The sequence below is a fragment of the Cucurbita maxima genome, unplaced genomic scaffold, assembly GCF_002738345.1.
Source record: "Cucurbita maxima cultivar Rimu unplaced genomic scaffold, Cmax_1.0 Cma_Scf00004, whole genome shotgun sequence".
In the NCBI taxonomy this organism is placed as follows: Eukaryota; Viridiplantae; Streptophyta; class Magnoliopsida; order Cucurbitales; family Cucurbitaceae; genus Cucurbita; species Cucurbita maxima.
This window is the reverse complement of record NW_019272020.1, coordinates 988,817-1,010,569: the sequence shown is the minus strand read 5'-3', so window position 1 is coordinate 1,010,569 and position 21,753 is coordinate 988,817. Positions and strand designations below refer to the sequence as shown.

General features: G+C 37.3%; 4 protein-coding genes across 8 annotated transcripts; 2 read left to right on the top strand and 2 right to left on the bottom strand.

Annotated features, from left to right (window-relative positions):
* Positions 1-81: 81 nt before the first annotated feature.
* LOC111478571 (MLO-like protein 12) lies at positions 82-3,303 on the bottom strand. Its single transcript, XM_023122914.1, has 14 exons — positions 3,066-3,303; positions 2,933-2,990; positions 2,681-2,838; positions 2,489-2,605; positions 2,033-2,093; positions 1,832-1,920; positions 1,660-1,734; positions 1,486-1,574; positions 1,341-1,390; positions 1,215-1,255; positions 958-1,131; positions 843-878; positions 639-767; positions 82-555 (listed from the first exon to the last, which is right to left on the bottom strand). Exons 1-14 carry the CDS (start codon positions 3,171-3,173, stop codon positions 127-129), a joined length of 1,614 nt encoding a protein of 537 aa, XP_022978682.1. The 5' UTR covers positions 3,174-3,303; the 3' UTR covers positions 82-126.
* Positions 3,304-3,888: 585 nt separating this feature from the next.
* LOC111478563 (auxin response factor 3) lies at positions 3,889-8,499 on the bottom strand. 4 transcript variants are annotated; one of them, XM_023122894.1, is made up of 11 exons: positions 7,413-8,499; positions 7,198-7,257; positions 6,704-6,883; positions 6,543-6,627; positions 6,324-6,414; positions 6,073-6,237; positions 5,870-5,989; positions 5,709-5,784; positions 5,361-5,520; positions 4,433-5,286; positions 3,889-4,270 (listed from the first exon to the last, which is right to left on the bottom strand). In XM_023122894.1, the coding sequence occupies exons 1-11, from the start codon at positions 7,710-7,712 to the stop codon at positions 4,163-4,165; spliced, it is 2,199 nt and encodes a 732-aa protein (XP_022978662.1). In that variant the 5' UTR covers positions 7,713-8,499; the 3' UTR covers positions 3,889-4,162. The 4 variants fall into 4 exon arrangements, with proteins under 4 accessions (XP_022978662.1, XP_022978663.1, XP_022978665.1 ...); XM_023122895.1 differs by having other exon boundaries at positions 7,198-7,254; XM_023122897.1 differs by having other exon boundaries at positions 3,889-4,207; positions 7,413-8,496.
* A 5,094-nt stretch (positions 8,500-13,593) lies between these two features.
* LOC111478633 (OPA3-like protein) lies at positions 13,594-16,859 on the top strand. The gene is made up of 4 exons (XM_023123005.1): positions 13,594-14,093; positions 15,221-15,355; positions 15,488-15,574; positions 16,399-16,859. Exons 1-4 carry the CDS (start codon positions 13,965-13,967, stop codon positions 16,555-16,557), a joined length of 510 nt encoding a protein of 169 aa, XP_022978773.1. The 5' UTR covers positions 13,594-13,964; the 3' UTR covers positions 16,558-16,859.
* Positions 16,860-17,829: 970 nt separating this feature from the next.
* On the top strand, positions 17,830-21,703 carry LOC111478574 (transcription factor VOZ1-like). 2 transcript variants are annotated; one of them, XM_023122916.1, is made up of 5 exons: positions 17,830-18,174; positions 18,581-18,838; positions 19,028-19,177; positions 19,918-20,440; positions 20,578-21,703. In XM_023122916.1, the coding sequence occupies exons 2-5, from the start codon at positions 18,611-18,613 to the stop codon at positions 21,126-21,128; spliced, it is 1,452 nt and encodes a 483-aa protein (XP_022978684.1). In that variant the 5' UTR covers positions 17,830-18,174; positions 18,581-18,610; the 3' UTR covers positions 21,129-21,703. The 2 variants fall into 2 exon arrangements, with proteins under 2 accessions (XP_022978684.1, XP_022978685.1); XM_023122917.1 differs by having other exon boundaries at positions 17,832-18,174; positions 18,542-18,838.
* The last annotated feature ends 50 nt before the right edge of the window (positions 21,704-21,753 follow it).

Genomic DNA, 21,753 nt, shown 5'->3' with positions numbered 1-21,753 from the left:
TAAAATGTACAAATATATAGTAATCAAATTCTATCCTTCCTAGAAATGGAATGCACGTTCCCAAAAAGGAGAAAGAAAAAAGAAAAAAAGAAAAAAAGTAATATTTAAATTGAAATAGAGCACGTGCTACATTGCATGTCGTGAAAAATTGCGGTGTATTTTGGTAGCCCAGTCAAAGCCATCAAAGGAGCTGGCCTTGTGATCCGGCTCGTCAACTGGTCGTTTGCCTTTTAGCTTATCATCATCATCACAACTTGAAAGAGCAGCAGAATCCGAACAAGTATTATAATGTTTATTGTTCCCACCCGCCCCTTGTAAACGACCACAATCCACAGATGCCATTCCCATTGCCGCTGCCTCAAGTCTGAAAGAAGGTGGCGAGTCAACCCCCGCGTCAACTGATGCACGCGGCGACGAATGCGGGAAGTTGCAGTCGCACCCATGGCGCCCTCTTTGCCTTCTTCGAGCTACCCTTTTCTTCGCTCTCCCTTTCCATTTCCTCAGCCCTTCAACTACCCCCTCCGTGAACACCGTTTTCTTCATCGAGCTCCCCATCTTTCAACACCATTATTATAACCCACGTTTAGTATATGAACACCCATTCCAATTCCGTGAAAGCAGGGGAATTTAGTACTTGCCTGAGCCACCAGAGCATAGAGAGGCAGAGTGACATAGCCACAAATGAACTGCACCAGCACACCCACCGCAACTCCTATTACCCAATCTGAAATCTCTCTATGAAAGCACGATCTCATCCCAAATTTCAGCTGAGTCACCACTTCATTAATTAGCTTTGATGCTACAACAATCTAGCAGAAAATCAAAGTATCCTGCATACTTACCCATGCCCATGCAAAGAATGCTAATTGAAAAGAATTCTGCAAAGATAGCAAAAACTTAGAATCCGGCTTTTGTAAACAGTTTTAACTTTGGAAAAAGGTTATTGCAAAGAATTGCCTGGAAGAAAATGAAGTGTATGAAATACAGAAGCAACTTAGGCCGGCCCAACCAAAAATATTGGTCACTGGGCCTAACGAGCACAGTTCCTCGGACGACATGGGACTTCCCATGGCTGTCCAAGCACATCTCAGTCATGATGCCTTGTAGCTTTGTCCCAACCAACAAAAGCATCTGAGAAGTAAATTCAAAAGAAGATTACACAAAACTATCATTCGAGCTCAAAGCAGCCTATAAAAGGTATAAGCAAATCTTACTAATAATGGAATAAAGGGAAGCCATAGATGGCTGTGAAACCCTGTATCAAATTGAATGGACCTTGTACGTTAAATTTTTTAGCTTCTTGTTTGGAAGAAAGTAACAGAGAGGACTTTGACTGTTACCATGTGCACTGAAGAATATGAAGATAACAGAAAAAATCCAAACCCACCAACTGCAACAAGTAAACATTCACATAAAGGGTCAGAGGCTTGATTCATTCAAATGAGGCTACGATACTTCAAGAGATGGAATGAATAGAAATGCGACCTGATCCCCACAACAACGCTGAAGTCATTATCTAGAGCTCTTGTAATATAGTTTTGGAAATCAAAGTTGGTCCCTTCCCCAAGATGGGCCTGTAACAATTTTCAGAGATTTAATACACAACATTAGTCAAACACTGCTACTTCATATCTAATACAAACTCAGGGAAGAAGTTACCGCAATGAAACCATGTCTAAGAGTGAGATAATCGGCTGCGGAGACAGATTCATAAAATTGTCTAAGAAAACAGGCCTATAGTTCAAACACGCACAACAAAAACAAGAAAGAAATGAACAACTTTATGTGGGAAGAAAGATGATTAATTGAATCAAAAGAAGAACAAGGATACCGGCCATCGAAGAATGTGATGGTCGCTCCAGAATTTTAGATGCCTCCTTCCAAAGGATGTTTGACGAGCAAATTGAAATCTTCTTGGATCTTATTAATTAATTATTGTCCCACACAGAAACAAGACAAAACACAATAGTCAATGGGGGGTGGACCAGCTCTGAGATTTTTGTAAATTGATATTGATTTCATTAAGTATTACCGGTTGTAAATTGATACTCCAACGTTCTGGTTTTTGCTTCCCAGTACTGCCATCTCCTCATCTGCAACGAACAACATCACTTATGAACTTGAATTACAAGTTTAGAAACTTAATGAAGAAAACTTCAAAATTTATTGAATTATTAGAAAAAGTTTTGAAAGAGTCACGGGACTTATTAAACCAGAAGATTATTGAAGGTTAGTCAAGAAGCTTATCTCAGAAGTCTTTCTCACGTCCCAATAAATTCATCTAAACATCTTACCCTACACGTAATTATCTGATGATCATCAACGCTACTCTTTTTCCAACATTAAATGAATACCTATCCAAATATCACTTTCTTTCTTTATTTTCTTTGAATCAGCTCGCTCATCTTTCAAATTATTTTTCTGCTAAATATTTGTTGTTTATCAGTTCCATACCAAAAATTACGGGAAAGAGAAAAAATAAAGTTACCTTGGCGATTCCAAGACTGTAGGTGAGGAGACTGGAAAAGATGTGAACAAAGGCTAAACAGATGATCAAATACTTGACTTGCTTTGCACCGTCTCTAGATATTAACGAGGCTTTGGCCTAATGAAGCGATTGAGTTAAGATAATAGCTAAGATCTTGCATATGGTTTTATGAACTATGATTCTGTGGCGGACCTGTGAATCACACTTGGGTTCTTCCACGAAGTAAGTGGCCGAATTCGTAGTCGGGCAGGGTAGAAATATTTTATTCGAACTCTTAGGGATGCAAATGTTAGCAATTGCTTTCTCGCTCACCGTCAATAACAGCGATACGAATCCCAAAAGCATCAACTCTACACAAATTCATTCAAACGCAACACACACACATCATCAAAACTATATATGTATAGAGAGGTAATTCGGAATACAATTTTTGTAATATCTGACCCGATTTGATATTGTCCAGAGCCCGCCTTAGTGATTTTCTCCTCTTCATGCTCAAAAACTGCAAATCAAATATCGGAATTAGTTCAGATGCATTTCCAAATGGAATAAACACTGAACAATATACTAGTGGTACCCGTTTCACAAGGAAATGAAGCAAATACTCTGTGCAAATGGATATCAGAATCAGCAAAAAACACACTGTCGCCACTGCCCATGTGGGAGTCCGTTCCAGGCTCACCATTTCTCTTTTCTTCTGTGCTTTCTGAGAAATCTTACGAAAGACGACGCTGAAATGAAGAGACGGTAGTGGGTTTTAATGCAGAGAGAGAGAGAGAGACGTCAAGCGTAATGGAAAAAATGTTCTACGACCATGCCATAACAATATTATTATGATTGGGACTTGATAAACACAAATTTAATGTGCAGAGAAATTTTTTTTTTATTTTTTTATTATTTCAAAATTATCTTTCGAATTTAATTTTCATTCATGGAAAATCAAATGAATAATAATTCATAAGCAAATAATATAATTTTATGATAGAAAAAGAAAAATAAAAACTTCTAATTAATTATTTCGATTTAAATGAATAAGAAGTGAAATAATGTGAAAAGGGATTAATGCGAGAGAAATGAACAATGTGAACAAAAGAAAATGGAGGGAGGCTTGTAGAAGACTCCAGGGACCGAGGCAGCGATTTGAGCGGGGCGCTCAACATTGTGACTACGAACCCTATGGAATCTAGTTGCAGTCATAGTCACCGGAGGATGGACTAGTGTAGTTGTAGCTTTTAAGGATCACGAACTTCCACAATGATACAACATTATCTACTTTAAACATAAATTCTAGAATCGCTCACGACAATGGTGAAGTATTCTTTACTAATAAACTTATAATCATTTTCTTAATTAGTCGTTCAACGGTTCCCATTCAACGATTGAAGCGTCCTCATTCACACTTCTACAAACTGGCATAGCTGCTGCAACTTATAACATTCATACTAAACAATACACAAATTACAATCTGAGATACAACAACAACAACGACAAATGGGTATCATTACAATCAAAACAAAGCGCAAAGCGTTCTTTTCGTTCGATAATTCATACCGAATCGAGGCCCAAAAACTAGAGAAGATTTCAAAGTAAAAAGCATTGTTTTCTAATTCAGACACAAATAAAACTAGGCAGCAGTCTTCTTCATTTGTTAACCCCAAAGAAGTCAAGACCCATTCAGTAGTAGGTACTGTAATTTGCATAGTGGTACTGAAGAGCCCCCTGCATAACAATGCAGATCAGATTTATCAGGCCGTGACACTTTTTCTTATCCCACCTTTCTTGCTTTGAAAAACAAAAAATAAAATAAAAAAATAATTAGAAGCTGAGCATCTACATAGCCTGATTGTAGAGGGGCCTCTCAGAGTTCGATCTCGAAGATTCGATCGTCGAATATGTTTATGCAAAATATATTGCCTCTACGGCACGAGCAGATATGTTACTTACTTTGGTACAGTTGCTTCCAACCACCTTGCTCATCAGAGGAGACTTCAAAGGACATTGAGCTCCAATGGTGGTTCCTGCATGAATGGGAGTTGTTGCTGGAGAACCCTTGTCTGTATTCCCAACATTCTTTTCCTCTGTCAATGAAAACCCAAACAATCTGCAGCCAGCTTTGGTAGTTGAAGACAGATCTTTAGTGCCCGAAAACGCTGAAGCTGTTGTTGTAGAATGATGGGATAGGCCCAGCAGATTCAGCTCGCCCAATGAAGTGGGACACATGCTATTGTCGGTCATAAATGCTGTCCCAGAATTATGGGATGTACTTTTGTTCATAATCCCACGGTTATGTGAATCAAAGCATAGGACAGGAACCATTGACTGCTGAAACATGAATACAGAAGATGGTGAAGAGACTTGAGCAGAAGGAATGGAAGAGCGTGTGTGGAAATTTTCACATTGCATTGCCGTGGGCCATCCATCTCTAGTCGTAGACAATCGAAAACCATCGACAGGACCGCAACCACCACTTTCCTTAACTTCATTGGTGGCCATGGCCCTACCATAAAAGGGACCTGGAAATATTTCTTGACCTTGCAAGACCTTTTGGAATTGGAAGGATTCATCAAACACGAAACCCCGTGAGGAAGTTTCGGAGTTGATAAGTCGGTTTCTGGGACCATTTCTCATCAGAGCTATACCAGAACCATGTAAGTCAGGCAACGATCTCCTCTTCTGAGGTGGATGATAACGGGTGTTGTCATCACAGTCAGTGGGAGTATTGTAGCCTAAAATTTCTTGACCTTGCAAGACCTTATGGAACCTTAAAGATTCACCAAAGTCTGTTGCTCCAATCCCATCTGCAAGTAATAACAGATAGAACAAATGAGTGCTTCTGTTATAAACTATCTGGTGGTGTAAATGACAGACTCACGTGGAACTGGAAACTCTAGTTTTGTGGAAGGGAGTCCAATCCTGGATCTTTTCAGACCAGGTGGAACCAAGTTGCTAGACATAGAAACAGAACCAGAGGGCTCGATCTCCCAAGGCGAAACCCTGCCATGCCTGTTGATTTCGCCATCGTCCCACCTCACCTAAGAAAACATCAGATTAGACAATATAGAGCAACGTTATTGAACCTCTGTGATTCTCAAAATTGGACAGAAGAAAACAGAAGATGCCATGCATAACTTTGGTGAGAGATGCAAGAATGCTACTTTTTCATGAACTGTATGAACTTCAACTCTTCTGTGTAAAAGGAAAAGTTGTCAATGTTTAATACCATAAGGGACCTCCACCGTGATCCCGGCCATCCGATAGGATCAACATCGCCAATTCCAGTTATATGTCCAGTGTGTCTGTGAATAGGAGTATGATGGAAATATCAGTGAAAATTCCAGCACCATATTTTATCTATAAAGCAGCAAATCATTAATAGCACACCTCAGATCAGCAGCATCTTCGGTTTCGAAACTCAGCCTAAACCTTGTTCCAACAGAGAAGGAACGGTTCATGCTCTTCAAGAACTTATGAAAAGGCAAGACAAACTGTGAAGAGGTAGCCCTGCATAAAAAGGCAGAGATTCAAAATACTTAAGAACCGTGCGATATGAAGGAACTAAACCAAATGGTATAAGAATTAGATACCTAGGATTGTAGCATACGCTGAAGGAACTTTTGGAAGATATAGCATTAACCACATCCATGATACTACTAGAGTTGAGCTTCTGACTGCAAATATTAGAAAATGTAGAACCACTTTTAAGCTGTGCAGCTCTTCGTATTCCCAGTCTTAATTCACCATCGTTTCCCCTAAAAGTAAAAGCATATGATAATCATACACAAGGCTTGTGTTCCTCAAAGTTTGAAATTTAATCAGGCTCCCAAGTCTTAGATACCTAAGAAAAAGCACTGCATCACCAGAAACAAGCCTCTTCTTGTTCACAAATGCACTCCATCCAGTGGTTAGCAAATGCCTTCTAGGCTGCCCTGCTCAAATCAGAGAGGGAACTCAGAAGCACATACTAGGGAAAACGAACGGCTGCGATCAAGTAATCGCATACAAGGATTCGTCTCCGAAAGTAAGGCACCAAATATGTGAGATTCCTATGTCATACCACGATATATGTGCCTGAACTTCCATTTTAGCCCAAGGAGATCCTTTGCAACAAGCTCTTGTGAAGGCCTCTGTTGATTATAATCCTGTTGAATTAACAAGATTGAGAATGTTGAATTATCAGTAAGTGTTTAAACAAAAAAGCTTGAGTTTAACAATTACCAATGGCGGGAAGCAATCCTCCGCTGCACGCCTGGGGACGGAGAATCCTCCATGAGTACTAGTGTCTGAAGCAGTAAGGGTCTTGCAGAACATGTGAGGTGTTGTGGTCTTCTCACCTTCTTCAACATCCTCCTCCTCAATGTCATTGCTCATCTCTTCCTGCATCTTGTGCTCCATTTGCTGTACAACAAGAATGATATTCAGAAACAAAATCTTCTCATCTGATTCATAGAAGCACAAGGGGTGCAGGAAGAAGAAAATAACGCGCATTACCAAAAAGAACAGAAATTATAGCCTACTAATAAGAGATAAGATTTGTATTGTGCAACAGAGTTCATCCAAGCCTTGATGTGGGAGTTTCAAATATCATCTTTTCGACTAGAAAACACCCTAAATGATCAAAATCAGCCCCTTCAAGCCTGTTCTTTTGGAGGGGGCACAGTATTTTCTCGGAGTGGAAACGACACATAAAAATAGGGAAAAAAGAAACCCACCTCGTTTTCAGGAAGCAATGAAACCTGAGCATAAACCTCGTCACTCCCAGCCTCAGCCTGCTTTAAAAGCGCATTTTTCAAAGAGTTAGTGAAACCCCATCATCCCAATTCAATTGCTAGAAATCAGGCAGAATCGGGAAAATGGCATGAACAGATCATCAACACTGCAAAAAGCTCACACCCAAAAGAGAAAGAAGCAAGAAAAATGGGCTTACGTGAAGCTGAACATCAATGACGCGACAGAGGATGTGGGGAGGGAGATCAGAGGGCGTAGCCGGAAATTCTTGCATCTGCTCCAAGTGACCCTGCGGCAAGTAGACAACCAAGTTCCCTTTCTTGGGCAAAGAGGTGAGAGGTCCAGCACAAGCATGCCATAGCTCCAAGCAAATGGAAGAGGTAAGAGAAGGCGAAGGAGAGGAGGTTAGAGCAGAAGCAGAGGAAGAAGAAACAGAGGAAGCAGCAGAAGAGGGAGATTCATCTTCTTCAGTGGTATTAAGATCGATGAGAGCACCCATTTGAATCGTAGCCCTAGAAGAAAGAAAGGAGGTGCAATAAAAGTAGAAGAAGAACAAAAAAGTTCTTAAATAGAAGCCTGAAGAGATGAGGGGTCTCAGAGAGCTTCAGGAACTGAAGAAGAAAGAGTTCGAGGTAAGAGGAGAAGGAGCTCATGCCTGCATTTTTAGAAATGGGTGCACCTTCGCAAATGCTAAAAGAGGGTCTCGCTCAGAAAACAACACACTCCACACCCTTCTGACCCTTCTCCCTCTTTCTCTCTCTCAGCTCTGTCTCGCTCGACCCTTTTACGCTTACACCCAAATTTCGTATTTTTCTTTTATTTTTGGATGTGGGAAGATAGAATTAGGGAGAAATGGGTTGGGGGATATCAAATCAAGATTTGATATGTTAATTAAAACAAAAGTAACAAATTTTCACCTCCCTTTTTCTCTCTCTCTGCTTCTGCAGCAGAGACTGAACTGGAGCAGTACTGCAGCCGCTGCAATACTGCGACTGCAAGGAGTGATGTATGACAGAAAGACGAAGAAGAAGAAGAAGAAAGAGAAAGGGGAGGAAATTAAAAAAAAAAAAAAAAAAAAAAAAAAGTAAGTAGAGTAGTGTCTGTAGTGCATTGGTTAGTTAAATTCCAGCATTATTATAATATCACAAACTGAATAAACAGCGATTTGTGTACGGCTCGCCCGTATTTCCGGTGGGATGTCTATCCTGTCCCTTTCTACCTCCACAAATCCCCCTCGTATCCCTCATCCCTTTGCATTGCTTTCCTCTGTTTCCCTCTCTCCTTCTCTCTCTCTCTCTCTCTCTCTCTCTCTCTTCTGCTACAAATTTTTAATTCCGTTTCTTAATCAATTCTAATCAACTTCATGTTTCTTTTTTCTCTCCCTTAATCATCATCATCCTCTTCTATTCTTCCAGCTCTTCATAAATCATTCAAAATCTGAGAAATTATCCAAAAGCTTTGGTTTTTCTAGCAACTCAATCTCCGTTTACGATCTTTATCATCTCCTCATTCTTCCACAAACATTGAAGAGCTTCTCACCACGAAACTAGGATGAATTTAGCTTAAGAACATTCAAATTTAAACCCAGAAACTAATTTTTGAGAACTCAATCAAAACTCCCTTTTCTCCTACCTCTTTATCTAAATTAATCGGGTCTCTATCATTTTGAGAGACAAACGAAATATTCCTTATCGAGCTATTAAAATCTCTCCTGTATACTAGTTTTTAAAAGTGTGAAGTTAATGACGATACATAACGGATGAAAGTGAACGATATATGTTAATGGAAGTCTTTAGCTATTACAAATAGTATAAGAGTTAGACACTACGTGGTGTATCAGTGATGAAGTTGAACCCAAGAAAAATAGATTATGAGATCCCACGGACAAAATAGACAATATCTACCAACTCTCCTCCATTTTAAACTCCGTGATTATTGAAAACCCAGTTGTACAAGCGTCCAATATTTTCTTATTTATTAATTTATTTTAAAATATTATGTAAGTGTTTTATTTTGTAAACGACGATGAAACAACGTGTATATAACTTTTGAAGTATTAATCAATAACTTCAAATTAATTATTGAAAGCTCACAGGTAAATAAGATGTGTTATGATTTCCTTTGACAAAAAGTAAGGTACCATATTTGAAATAGCGTAATCATTTCTATCCGAATTAGGGACACTATAATTAATTAGTGGTTGGGACAATATTGATGTTGGTTAGTTACGAACTTATTTAAACCTCATTTTAAGATTCTCTGCCTATTTTTGCTTACACCATTTTGTCATTATTACAACAGGTGATTACTTTTCTAATAAATGAGGTTAATTAACCTTATTTCAAATATTAATTACTAGTTTACCTAAAAAAAATTAAAAACATTTCAATTCTTAACTAAATTTAAAAATTTAAAAATTAAAACTTTTAAAATCTATATATTAATAAAATTAAACAAACGTTCTATCACAAGCGTAGTTCACTTGACAACATCTCTCTCTCTCTTTCTCTCTCTTGATTTTCTCTCTCTCTCATGCAATAGAAAAGTTGGCCTTTTGTTGTCTTTCTCCCTCAATTTCCCAAAAAAAGACATTAATTACAAAAGAAAAAAAACACCACTTTTCCAATTTTAAAATCAATTATTAATAAATTAGACTAAATTTTATTAATATATTTACAAAATTTAAAGGTATTTTTAGTAATTTAATCGTATAAAATATAGTTGCAAAATATGAGGAAATTGAAAAAAAACATAAAGTAAAATAAATAAAGGGATTGTAGGTGTAGACATTATAATTAGCAAAATTCATGTTCATTATCATGTGGGAATCTTTTTTCCCCAAAAGGAAAAAGGGGCAAATTTGTAAAATGTAACAAAGTGTGGACAAATGTGTCAACAGCAATTTGAGAATGGCAGGTCCCTTTCAGAGTCATCAATTGCAATAAACCCAAAATACAGGGCTACCCAGACCAGACCCTTTTCTTTTATATTTTTTTTAATTTATTTATTCAATAAATAAAATTATATATTAAAAGGTAAATAAAAAAAGGTGGAATAGATGGACTAGGAAGCTCCATAACCCGGACAAAACGGGTTACAACTCAATGCCCAATCCGTCCTCTCTCAGTCTCTGCTTTTATCCTTTACTGGTAGCCTTTCACCCTCACGCGCCCTCTACCCACGTGTTTCTCAATGCTTCCTTATCTCATCTTTGTTTGTAGATAGAGATTTTCACACTTTTATAAAAAATATTTTTTTATCTTTTTATAATTATGAGGGAATTAATAAAAAATTAGAAGGAGGATAAGATGGGAATTATACAAACATTCCGTAAATGTAGAACCAAACAAGACATAAAGGTGAAGAGAGTTTTTACCTAATTTTGAACGCTACACCATGTTTTTGCCTTTTCTCATAACAAAACTCTAGACTTTAATACGCTCGTGATTTAAAGGATACAACTCGTTTTTTTCTTGTTTTTTTACCTTGTTTTTATTGGTTGGGATTGCGCACTATTTATGAGTCAAACTACCCACAACATAAAATCTATCTTTTCACTAGAGTATACCTAGACATGATTTTATATGTTACCAAAAAAAGAGGCCTAGTATGAAATAGAGGTATATCGTCATTAATGAGATTTATAGAGTTATGATGTAATCTAATAATGAGATATTTGTATCTTTTTTTTTGTTAGCGTATTATTTCAATCATGTTGCGTTATTTGTTGAGTAATTAATGTCTCTCTATTATTCTAACCACTGTGACGATTAAAGCTTTAATTTGAGTAATGATTTAATTAATGGTTGGTTTACTTACTTAAATTAAAAAAAAAAATGGATAATTAGTAATTTGTGTGTTGGTGGCTACGAGTATAGGCCTCAGCTATTGGTCCTTGGGAAACCTATCACCAACACATTATTACAAATATAATCTCTATAATAAGCTTTTTTGTACCATCTATATCTACGCCTCCCTAAGCTCTACGCCCGTCCTTTTTTAAAAATATTAATCTTTATAATAATAAATAATAATAATAATTTCATACGACATCTCTCTTTAATCAATACCACCATCATTCATTTCAATAAAAGACAAATCCTTTATTTAATTAAATGTTCTTTTTTCAAAATTCATACCCACAAATAACTTTTCAATCAATTAACGTTATTCTTGTTCTCGATCAAAGAGAAGTACTTATTATACCCATAAAAGTCAGATATTATTAACATTAGAACCTACGTGTCCTAATATGATAAGAACCATTGAAAGGTCGGTATATGTGGATTGTTTAAAAAGGTAAGAAAATTTCAAACAAGTTAGGTAAGATCTCGCGTCGATTGGAGATGAGAATAAAATATTTTTTATTCAATAAATTTAATTTTTATGATTAAATAATTTAAAATTAAAGTGGGTGAATAATTTTAGAACTTGTTGGGTTTATAAATCAATTATTGTGATGTAGGGAGTGGAAGGCTCACGTGCAAGGCATATAGGGGCAAAGGATAACAAAGAACAAAATGTTAGCCCCTACATGTGGACACATCAATTTGTCGTTATTATGATAATTAAAATTCCCATAATCAAGTTGAAAGCGTTACGATATAATGTGTTTGACCCACCGGCCAAAGGTATAACCACGATTGATTTTCCAGGTCAAAACTATATATTATAATGAATTATTATTAAAAACTTATAAAGTTTGCACGAACACTCGGCTTCATTTCACCATGAATCACTCGAGAATGGGAATAACACACCAAAAGTAACCTTTCTTTTTTACCCCAACTTTTTTGAAAATTTGAGATTGGATTCACATGCAATTTTTTTTTTCTTTTCTTTTGACCAAAATCAAACTACTTCTACTTTATTGAAGAATGGCCCTATGAATTATACTATATAGCATCTTAATTATTACTCCACGCAACGATTTACTTTTAATTCACTTAAAAAAAATATATATTAAAATTCTTTAATCGGTTACGTATTGACACTAGTCTTACCGTTTTAAAACATGTTTATTAGGAAGAGGTATACACACTTGATTTGCTCCTCTCTAGAGTCGAGATGAGATCTGATGACCATTAAAAATAAAAGTTTATTTTTGACCGAGGAAGATGTGCATGGTATGACGATAGAAAATTTGGAAGAAGAGAATGTGAATAAAGTGATGGGGTTAGAAACAAATAAGTGCTCGTTATGAACAATCATTTTCTCTTGTTCTCTTTTTCTTTTCTCTAATTAAGACGTGGACCATTGTGACCCATTGATCACCGAGGGTTGTACAAAAGTTTTTTCCTTTTTTGTTCCTTTGTAATTTTTGTCAAATTATTGTGCTTCCAATACCTTTCTCTCCCTACCAATTTTTACTTCCACACTTGGGTTGAAATTAATGTTACTAAAGGGGGAGGTAAAAATCAAGAGAGTAAATAAATTATTTGAATAACCTTAAACTCTTCATCATTTTCAAACAAATCTCACTTTTTACCATTAACTTAATAAAAAGACTTGTAAATTTTAATTAATTAACTAAAAACTAAAACAAATGATAAAAGTATTCATTAGTGATAAAAGGATAAAACTAAAAATAAAATTATGATATTTCGAAATATCACAAAAGAAAAAGACAATTAAAAAAGTAATTTTCTTTTTATTTTTAAATTAAACCACAAGCACTCGCTTTTTCTTAATCTCAGAAGAAAAATAATGAAAACAATAGGGGTGGATTAATGGAAGCCCACTCTAGAAGTAAGGCGCGTGTGGAATAACGTAATAGAAGATGGGGGCTTTGAGGAACACGCGCGTTGAGAGGCGTGGAAAAGAAAATTAGGGGGGGAAAATGAAAGGATCAGAAAAAGCAGTTGTCTTTGTTGGCAGAGAGAACCCTCGACTTTTACGCGGGTGCTGCTGCTGCTCCTTGTCGTCTCAGCCTTTCAGCGTACTTTACACCCTTTCCCTTCCCTAATCCCTTCAATCCCTTTAATCCCTTCAATAATCTCACCTGCACTACACGCGCCACCGTCGAAATCTTCTCGAAAACTCCACCGGTTACTCGTATCTGTATGCCATTCGTACACGTGGCGGCAAGTATGTCCAGAACCAGACCTACATACGACTTGCCAAAAGGAACCAGACCGGTCTTTGTCGCAACAGAACCTGTCGGCTACTTATAAACCCTCTCGTCTATGATCGTACGGTCCGCACCACAAAATTAGTGCTAATACTCACTAAATTGTATTACTTTTAAATTTTTCCAAAACTGCCCTTTCATGTGTCGGATTAAAGCCCGGATCCGACGGACGGCCGGTTTGCCCGTTTCGAATTTTTTTTAGATTTGGGCCTATTTTTTGTCTATTTAGCCGTTTGGGCCCGCCCAATTACTGGCCCATCGTTTTGTTTTTATTTTTTGCGATCCGGCGTCGTCTACGGTGGTTTCCGACTAGTTGAGATGAGGTGGCGGCCAATTGAATAAAAAGTCAAAGTCGACTTTGTCTTGTCGGCGTCGGTCCCACAATCCAATTTGCAAATCGAAAATTCGTCAAGTTTGTTCGCGGGGAACCTACACTCTTGCTCATTTGGCGAATTTTCTCCCACAATTCCTCATTTCCAAATCAGTGACTCATCTTCATGTTCATCTTCTTTGTCGATTTTTGATTCGTTGATCTCCATTTTCTTTGACCGTCTGTTGTTTGTTTCCAAATAACAGAAAAATCAAAGCGTTCGAATCAGATCACCCCTTCTAGCTGTAGGTATGGTCCTCCCGTTACTGAAGCTCGGAACGCTAGCGTTGAAAACTCTGAGCAAGCCACTCGGTAACAGGCTCAAGAAGCAAGCTGCGTTGCACCCCAGATTTAGGCAGTTCATCATTAATGTCGCCCAGGTATTCTTAATCTATTTCTGCATCTCCTGTCTTTTTTTTTTCTTCTTTCGAAATAGGCTCCATGGATTTCTGCTCATGGGTTCTCGATTATTTGATTGTTGTTGATTATTCTGTACTGTTTATATAAGATCGCTTGGCGTCGAGCTATTGCTATTATAACCCATAATTCAGTGCCCCTTTCATGGTCTACTTTCAAGTCTTTCCTCTGATTGATTGGTTTTGATCATTCATTGATGCTTTACCTTCTCCTCAAACAGCTGTGCTTGTTGGATTAAGAAGCTCTTCAATTGTGTCTCATGCCAAATAAAATTTCTGAGCGTTCTCTGAAGATGGTCACTAGTTGTAAAAGTAATGTAAATTCTTGAATTGCATCCCTCTATGAGGACGGGAACAATAACTTGACAATGTCCTTTAAATGTAAACTAAGCTTCAGAAAGGATGCAAGGAAGAACTGTTATCATTCTATTGGTTAGAACACTTGGACAAATTCACACTAATAGGTTGCAAGACTTGTAGTTCATATAAATTCCATTGATACCAAAGTTAATAATGCCTGTCTTAGAACATCATGGAACAACTAACAAGTACAAGAGGTTGGCTTTGGGAGTACTTCGTAATTCATCTCTTATAAAGTGCTTTACCTATTGGGACTAGCAATTTCATTATTGGTTTTTTTTTCTCTCCATGCCAGAATTCCCTAAATGATGCTAGAGAAGAGTTTTTTTTTCTTACCCCTACTAAAAATACTTCTATAGAAAACGTAGTGATATTCACTCAAGCCTCCGACCTATGAGGGGAAGAAATTTGTGAATGGACACTTCCAAATATTCGTTTATTTCAGGTACTGTGTTTCTCCTTTACAGACTTAGGCTTCACCATCAAGGAATGCTAGCCATCAATGAAGTTTTACCTCGAGTCATATCAAGCGATTTGTTTTAGTCTGTCCAATTGTAGATGCCTTAGAAAGTACAATCTTCAAAGGATTAAGTTGCATTGATTGTTTAGGTCGGCACTCAAGTATCAGAATTAAAGTGGGTGCTTCATGTTTGAATGTAAATTTGCATACTGCAAGTGTTACTTTATGAGTAATTCTTAAGATTGCATTTCTTCAATGCTGTAACTAACAGAGTAACCATCGGATGTCAACTCAAATGCAAAGACGCATATATAGTCATGCCACTGATGTAGAAATTCGCCCTCTGGATGAGGAGAAAGCAGTTCAAGCTGCCGTTGACCTGATTGGCGAACTTTTTGTCTTCTCGGTAAATACTCATTTTCAAGTAGAATCACTTCCTTTTCTATTGGTTGACAATGTCTAAGCTGAAACATATTATATACCTTGTATGTGTATGTGTTTTTGATCTCTTACAGAGCTTCCTTCACGTTGGATATAGGTAGCAGGAGTAATAGTGATATTTGAGGTTCAGAGAAGTGCTAGATCAGAAGCCAGAAAAGAAGATGTACGCAGGCAAGAAATGGAGGTAATGATATAGCTATTTTCTTCAGTGGCACAAGAGCACAAAACTTCGTAGATCACATTTTGCTCATGGCTGTTTGAATTCACTTACTGATAGAGCAGCGAACTCTCTGGCAGAATCGTCTTTAAAGAAGGTTTTTATTTTTTAAGACTAAGATTCAGATAAATATTTTAGGTAAAATACACTTCTGGTTTGTGAGAGTTCAGCTCGGTGTCTATTTATTTGGAAAATTGTTCTAAATTGTCCCTTAACCATTAGATTACCTACATAAACATGATCTGCAGAAGGGAATGGCTAGAATCCACCAGACTATCCAATCTACATGATCTCTTGTTAGAAAGAAAGAGAAGGTCGAAGAAGAGAGGCGCATCTTGGGTTTGGTTTTGTACTGTGAGGAAGGAACTGGGTTAATCTTTGGAGAAGGAAAAAATAGTTTCAGTGATAAAGACTTGAGAGAGTTGAAAGTTGGGGACAGAAAGAGACAAAGTTAGTATTACCTAACACACACCCCCGATTTGAAAGTTTGGTAACCACTTGAATTGGGGAGTTGAGCTGAGGTAAGGTTACGATGCAAGGATATAGGAATGAATCCTTCGACCATAAGTGATATTATTGTTGGAATGACTGATCAGGGGTTAGCGACAGAGTGAACTTATTCCCATAGGAAATCAACACCTATATTCCTCACCACTTCTAGCTTTACCCATCCAATTGTGTAATCTTTGGGGCCAATCCAACCCCACCTCCTCCCAAGAAAAAAAAAAAAACTCTCTTAATATCAGGTTTCTCGTTTTGTAGTCTTTTCTGATGTGATTTATTATATTTAGGCACTGAGGCAAAGAGACGAAAGCTTATTAGTAGAAATGGAACTTCTGAAGCATAAACTTGTAGAATTGGAAGAACATGCCAGAGGACGAGGTCTTGGTGGTATCTTGAACTTCAAACATGCTCATTCAGAAAGTGGGAATTCAGCAAAGCCCGCTTGATTAAGTTGCAAGTTTGCGCACCGAGGGCGGGATATGGATATGATCTAATCAACGTGCTTTTGAACAACCAAGGTGTATTTTCCTAATTCTATTGACATTGCACCATTTTTAACCCTTTTGCTATTGGTATTAGTGTTTTACATGTGTAAATGAATATCATTCAAATAAAGTTCTTTCTGTCACCCTGCAAAATTGGGGTATAAACTGTGGAAGTATGGAGTTAATGAAGAATTTCAGAATCTCTCTCTCTCTGTGTCTTCTGGTAGAACTAGAAGTGCTTCAATATTACTACTCTCCTTGGTTTACAGACAAGTGTTATCTTTTTGGTCTTGAAAAGTAGATTTGCGGATCATATTGTAATTTACAATTCTAAATTCTGCAAAGATTAGCATCACTCCCTTTTCCATTCTTTAGGTGGGGAAGATAAAACTTGAACATTCTGAGACTTTGATGAGTATTATGAGATGTGTGAGTGAGCTGAACTTATGAAATTATTATAGTCCATAACTTATTATTCCTCAGAAAAAGTGATGATTATAACACACAGAACCATGTGGATCATTACTCTCCCGAGCTGGATTGGGTATCTCTCTGTTTTGAAAGGAGAACTATGTTGAAGAAGAGATAGAGTTGGTGGGAATCTAGGAGATGGATAGTGGAAATTTCCTTTATTCTTTTATTCTCCTATTTAATCTTTATTTATTTATTTATTTATTTATTTTTTGGTTTGCTTTTGAAAAGTTTTACCCTTTTTCTAGCTTTTCCTTTCCATGCCTTGTTTTCCTAAGCAAAGCATTTCTTATTTAAATAATGATTTTTTCACTGAAACCCATGGACAAAAATAAAAAATTAATCACGTTTTTAATAATAGCATAATGTAAAATCATATATTGTTTGTTGTCTTTTAATGTTAAATTAATTGTAGGGATTAATCGTTAATTACTATTATTTTTTAATTAGTCAAATCTTAAATGTGTTTTATGTGTATAAAAAGATAGGGTTAGTTATGATTTTAAAAATATTTTATTTTCTGAATATACCCCTTGTATTTTTATGTTAATTGAGAAATAGAAAGTATTTTAGCCTTTTAAATTGGAAAATGAAAGAAACAGGGAAGATTTGGAGAAATTAATTTTTGAGAAAATAAATAGTAAAAAGTGGATTTTACAGAGAGTAAAAGAGTAAAAAAAATAATAAAAAAAATAAAAAGTGAATAAATATACATTTGGAGAAATTTAATTTAATTTAATTTGGTTGGGCAGACATATGAGACGGTGGGAATGAAAGTGGAGGGAAGACGAAATGGTTACAGAGTTCCCAAAACCAAAAATCATCTCTAACTGTAACTCTCTTTCTCTCTCTATCTCTATTTCTCTCTCTTCTCCGCGGCTACAAAATGAGATTTTAGAGTGAACAAAGTTGGGGCATCGAAGGTATTGGACTGAAGAGCATCCGCTTTTCGATCACTCCCTTCAACGCGAATATTTCACTTCCTTCTTTTCTCTTCTTCCACCCGGTGTCCCTGCACTTTCTTGCTCCATATTGTGGCAGCTTGAAGCCCTGTTCATAACTAGGGCTTGCGACTCACCTGCTCCCAACTTTGCTGCCACTTCCCCGGTAATTTTATGTCTGCTCTATGGGTTTTGATCTGATAATGGAATTTGCTTTCTTCGCTTCCTTTTTCTTTCGTGTCCATTACTTTAATTTAGCCTCACGGACGGAAATTTGGTTTCTTCATGCTCATACTCATGTGGATCGGCTTGATTCCGATTATTTCTGAAATTGACCACTGCTCGGACTAGTGTTGAATCGAACTTGCTTCAAAAGAATTTTGGGGTTTTTTATTTTTTTCAATGGGTTTGTCTAAAATCGAACTTGCTCGGACTAATATCGCTTCTCCTTTGATGAATTTCTGAGCATCAGTATGCCACAGTCGGTTCGTTTTGCTGCCTCTCTGCTGAAATTAATGGATGATTTTCCACAGATGTTATCTAAAATGTACTTCTTTGGCTGAACCTCGTAGGGTCTAGAAGAAAAGTTAAAGAGTTCTGCAATGGGAAAACATTCGAAGACCAGTTGCAAGTCGGCTTCCCACAAGCTATTTAAGGATAAGGCAAAGAACCGGGTCGATGATCTGCAAAACATATTTGTAGATTTGCAGTATGCAAGGAAGGAGAGCCGCACGGTTGATGTGTCAGTTCTCGAGGAACAAGTCCATCAGATGCTTCGTGAGTGGAAATCTGAGCTGAACGAGCCCTCTCCAGCATCCTCTTTGCAACAAGTTAGCATAGTATATTGAATTCCTTTTCAGTGCTTAAGATGAAGAGAAACATGATAATCTGCATAATTTAAGTATGTGGTATTGATGATGAAAGCTAGCCTAATTGAATTTAAGTGGTGAATCATGAATACTTCAATGAGAAGGCATGCACTTTTGGATAATGATTATTTTAATGTATGTTTGACTTAGGGTGGAAGTTTTGGGTCATTTTCATCGGACATTTGTCGATTGTTACAACTTTGTGAGGAGGATGATGATGCGTCTAGTCCATTAGCTGCTCCTAAGCCTGAACCTAATGAGCAAAATTTGCAGGTTGGAGATGCTATGGCACATCAAGAGGTGGGATTTTTTTAATGTTCATTTTACGGATAGATTTTACATCGTTTGTGTCTCAGTTTGTCTTTTCCGCTTTTCTTTATTACTGTGGCCCTTGATAGCTGTTGGATGTGATGGAGTATGTTTAAACGAAAGATGAAAGGTCCAATTGTTTAGAACTATTCATGCTATTTTTGTCTTGATTCCGGCTTTTGCAAAACATAACTGCAAACAGCAATTTTAGATTTGAAAATGAATTATCCAATTGTATTTACCAGGAAAAAATAGTTATTGCCTGTTTTGCTACGTGGCTCTTGGCCACGATCAATTCTTGACGCCCTATTAGATTGGATATGGGAATCATAGCAAAGAAATGAACTTGATATGCATCTAGACCCTTTTTATGCAGTCACGCCATGCATGTCAACTATGATAGTTGGTGAAATTACAAATTTTGCTTCCAGCACCATGTTTTCCTGACCATCCCTTTCTCTAACACAGATGAACATTGGGATACAAGCATGGAGTTATTGATACATGCCTTTATGGGATTTTCTATCTCTTGCCCCATGACCTGGACTTTGACCATGCAATGTGTTTAAACTCTAAAAGTTGCATGAATATAAATTTTGTTGGGGAAGTTGGTTCCTTCCCTTCTATTTTAATTTTTTGTGCTTTTATTGAAAGAAAGTACGTCTTTGAAAATCTGCTGCCTTTCATGCTTGTTATTATAGGTTCTTAGTATCACTATTAACCTACTTCAGGGATTTAATGTGAATCGTATACACCAAGAACCAAGCTTCCCTCTAGTTGATCAATGCAAGAACTCCCCATCAGGAGTTCATGGTATGGTTATGAATAACTTGGAAGGAGCTACACATTCGGAGTGTCATCCGTTTGATTTACAGCAAGGCATTGAGCACAACTTTTACACTATCCTTAATGCTAGAGGTTTGGGTGGAGAGGGTGCAATTCCTCATGTTTCTGGCTACTGTCCCAGCATTTGCCCTCCACCTGCTGCTTTTTTAGGCCCAAAATGTGCGCTTTGGGATTGCCCACGACCTGCCCAAGGGATGGATTGGTGTGGGGACTACTGTAGCAGTTTTCATACTGCCTTAGCATTGAATGAAGGCCCTCCTGGAATGGGTCCGGTGTTACGACCTGGTGGCATTGGTCTGAAGGATGGGTTGCTTTTTGCTGCTCTTAGGGCAAAGGCACAAGGGAAAGATGTTGGTATCCCTGAATGTGAGGGAGCTGCCACGGCAAAATCCCCATGGAATGCTCCTGGTAAGTTCTTGCGTCTAGTATATGTTTGCATTGATATGAAATGCACGTACTATAACATAGTTGAAATTAGTTGTATTCAATTGTTAAATGTGCTTCGTTGAACTACATTTACCCAACATCTCTTTCTTATATTGCAGAGCTTTTTGATCTGTCAATACTGGAGGGTGAGATGATTAGGGAGTGGCTATTCTTTGATAAGCCTCGTAGAGCATTTGAGAGTGGGAATAGAAAGCAGAGGTCATTGCCTGATTACAGTGGACGTGGTTGGCATGAATCAAGAAAGCAAGTGATGAATGAGTTTGGAGGGCTGAAGAGATCTTATTATATGGATCCTCAGCCACTGAACCACTTTGAGTGGCATCTTTATGAATATGAAATTAATAAGTACGACACCTGTGCTTTGTATCGATTGGAGCTGAAACATGTCGATGGGAAAAAAGGTTCCAAGGCGAAGGTAACCAACGATTCAGTTACTGATTTACAGAGGCAAATGGGGAGACTGACTGCTGAATTTCCTGATAATAAACGCCTTGTGAAGGGGAGGACCAGAATTAACACAAAAGTTGGTATTGGAAATGTTTACCCCTCAGCAAATAGAGTCATGCCACCCAATGGAACATATGACTATATGCTTCATGCACAATATGATTACCTGGTGGAGAATTTGAGCGAATATTACCTTACATAGTTATGAAGCTCAGCTGTTGAATGAATTGCAGGCTGATGGTTTCAATCGGAATATGATGGAATCAAGTTTACGGTTCATTCCTCCAGAATTCGGTTTTTCTTTTTGGCCTCGAAGAACATAAATAACTTTTTTTTTTCTTTTTTTCTTGTCTCGTGGTATACCATCTGATACTTATGTCATGGTAGCTGCAACAGATACACCCTCATGATGGAGATTGTAACTTCTGGAAACGTCAAGGCAGGTTGTTTCCCTGATATTTTGGGTTACAATTTGCAGCTGGAATATTATTAGTCACTGTAACTCCGCAGAAGACTAGTAGTGATATACATATTTGTTTCCGCTGGTGATACAAACTCCAATAATGGTTTAGGTCCTCTGGATTTCGAGTAAATGTAATCCGCCGACACTATGTTATGTATGCGGATGATACTAGTTTACATTTTATTTGATGTCAATTGTCAACATACACATCTTGAGTAATCTTTTCCGTCATTTCTCAAGATATTGAAATTTGTATATGGCTCGAAGGTTACAACCTTGTTAACCATTATCAGAAATGTAGATTCAATGCATCATTTCCTGTTGCGTCCTTCTCTATTATCCTGTCTTTGATATTCTTAATGCA

Bases quoted from the DNA above. Each gene is read 5' to 3' on its own strand.
- LOC111478633 (XM_023123005.1), top strand. From the start codon at position 13,965: ATGGTCCTCCCGTTACTGAAGCTCGGAACGCTAGCGTTGAAAACTCTG. The intron at 14,094-15,220 runs GTATTCTTAATC...TGTAACTAACAG, and splicing joins TCATCATTAATGTCGCCCAG to AGTAACCATCGGATGTCAAC. The intron at 15,575-16,398 runs GTAATGATATAG...TATTATATTTAG, and splicing joins TACGCAGGCAAGAAATGGAG to GCACTGAGGCAAAGAGACGA.
- LOC111478571 (XM_023122914.1), bottom strand. From the start codon at position 3,173: ATGGTGAGCCTGGAACGGACTCCCACATGGGCAGTGGCGACAGTGTGT. The intron at 2,991-3,065 runs GTACCACTAGTA...TTTGATTTGCAG, and splicing joins TTCATTTCCTTGTGAAACGG to TTTTTGAGCATGAAGAGGAG. The intron at 1,132-1,214 runs GTAAGATTTGCT...TTTACTTCTCAG, and splicing joins TTCCCTTTATTCCATTATTA to ATGCTTTTGTTGGTTGGGAC.
- LOC111478563 (XM_023122894.1), bottom strand. From the start codon at position 7,712: ATGGGTGCTCTCATCGATCTTAATACCACTGAAGAAGATGAATCTCCC. The intron at 7,258-7,412 runs GTAAGCCCATTT...GCGCTTTTAAAG, and splicing joins TCATTGATGTTCAGCTTCAC to CAGGCTGAGGCTGGGAGTGA. The intron at 5,521-5,708 runs GTATTAAACATT...ATGTTTTCTTAG, and splicing joins CACGGTGGAGGTCCCTTATG to GTGAGGTGGGACGATGGCGA.
- LOC111478574 (XM_023122916.1), top strand. From the start codon at position 18,611: ATGGGAAAACATTCGAAGACCAGTTGCAAGTCGGCTTCCCACAAGCTA. The intron at 18,839-19,027 runs GTTAGCATAGTA...TGTTTGACTTAG, and splicing joins CAGCATCCTCTTTGCAACAA to GGTGGAAGTTTTGGGTCATT. The intron at 19,178-19,917 runs GTGGGATTTTTT...AACCTACTTCAG, and splicing joins ATGCTATGGCACATCAAGAG to GGATTTAATGTGAATCGTAT.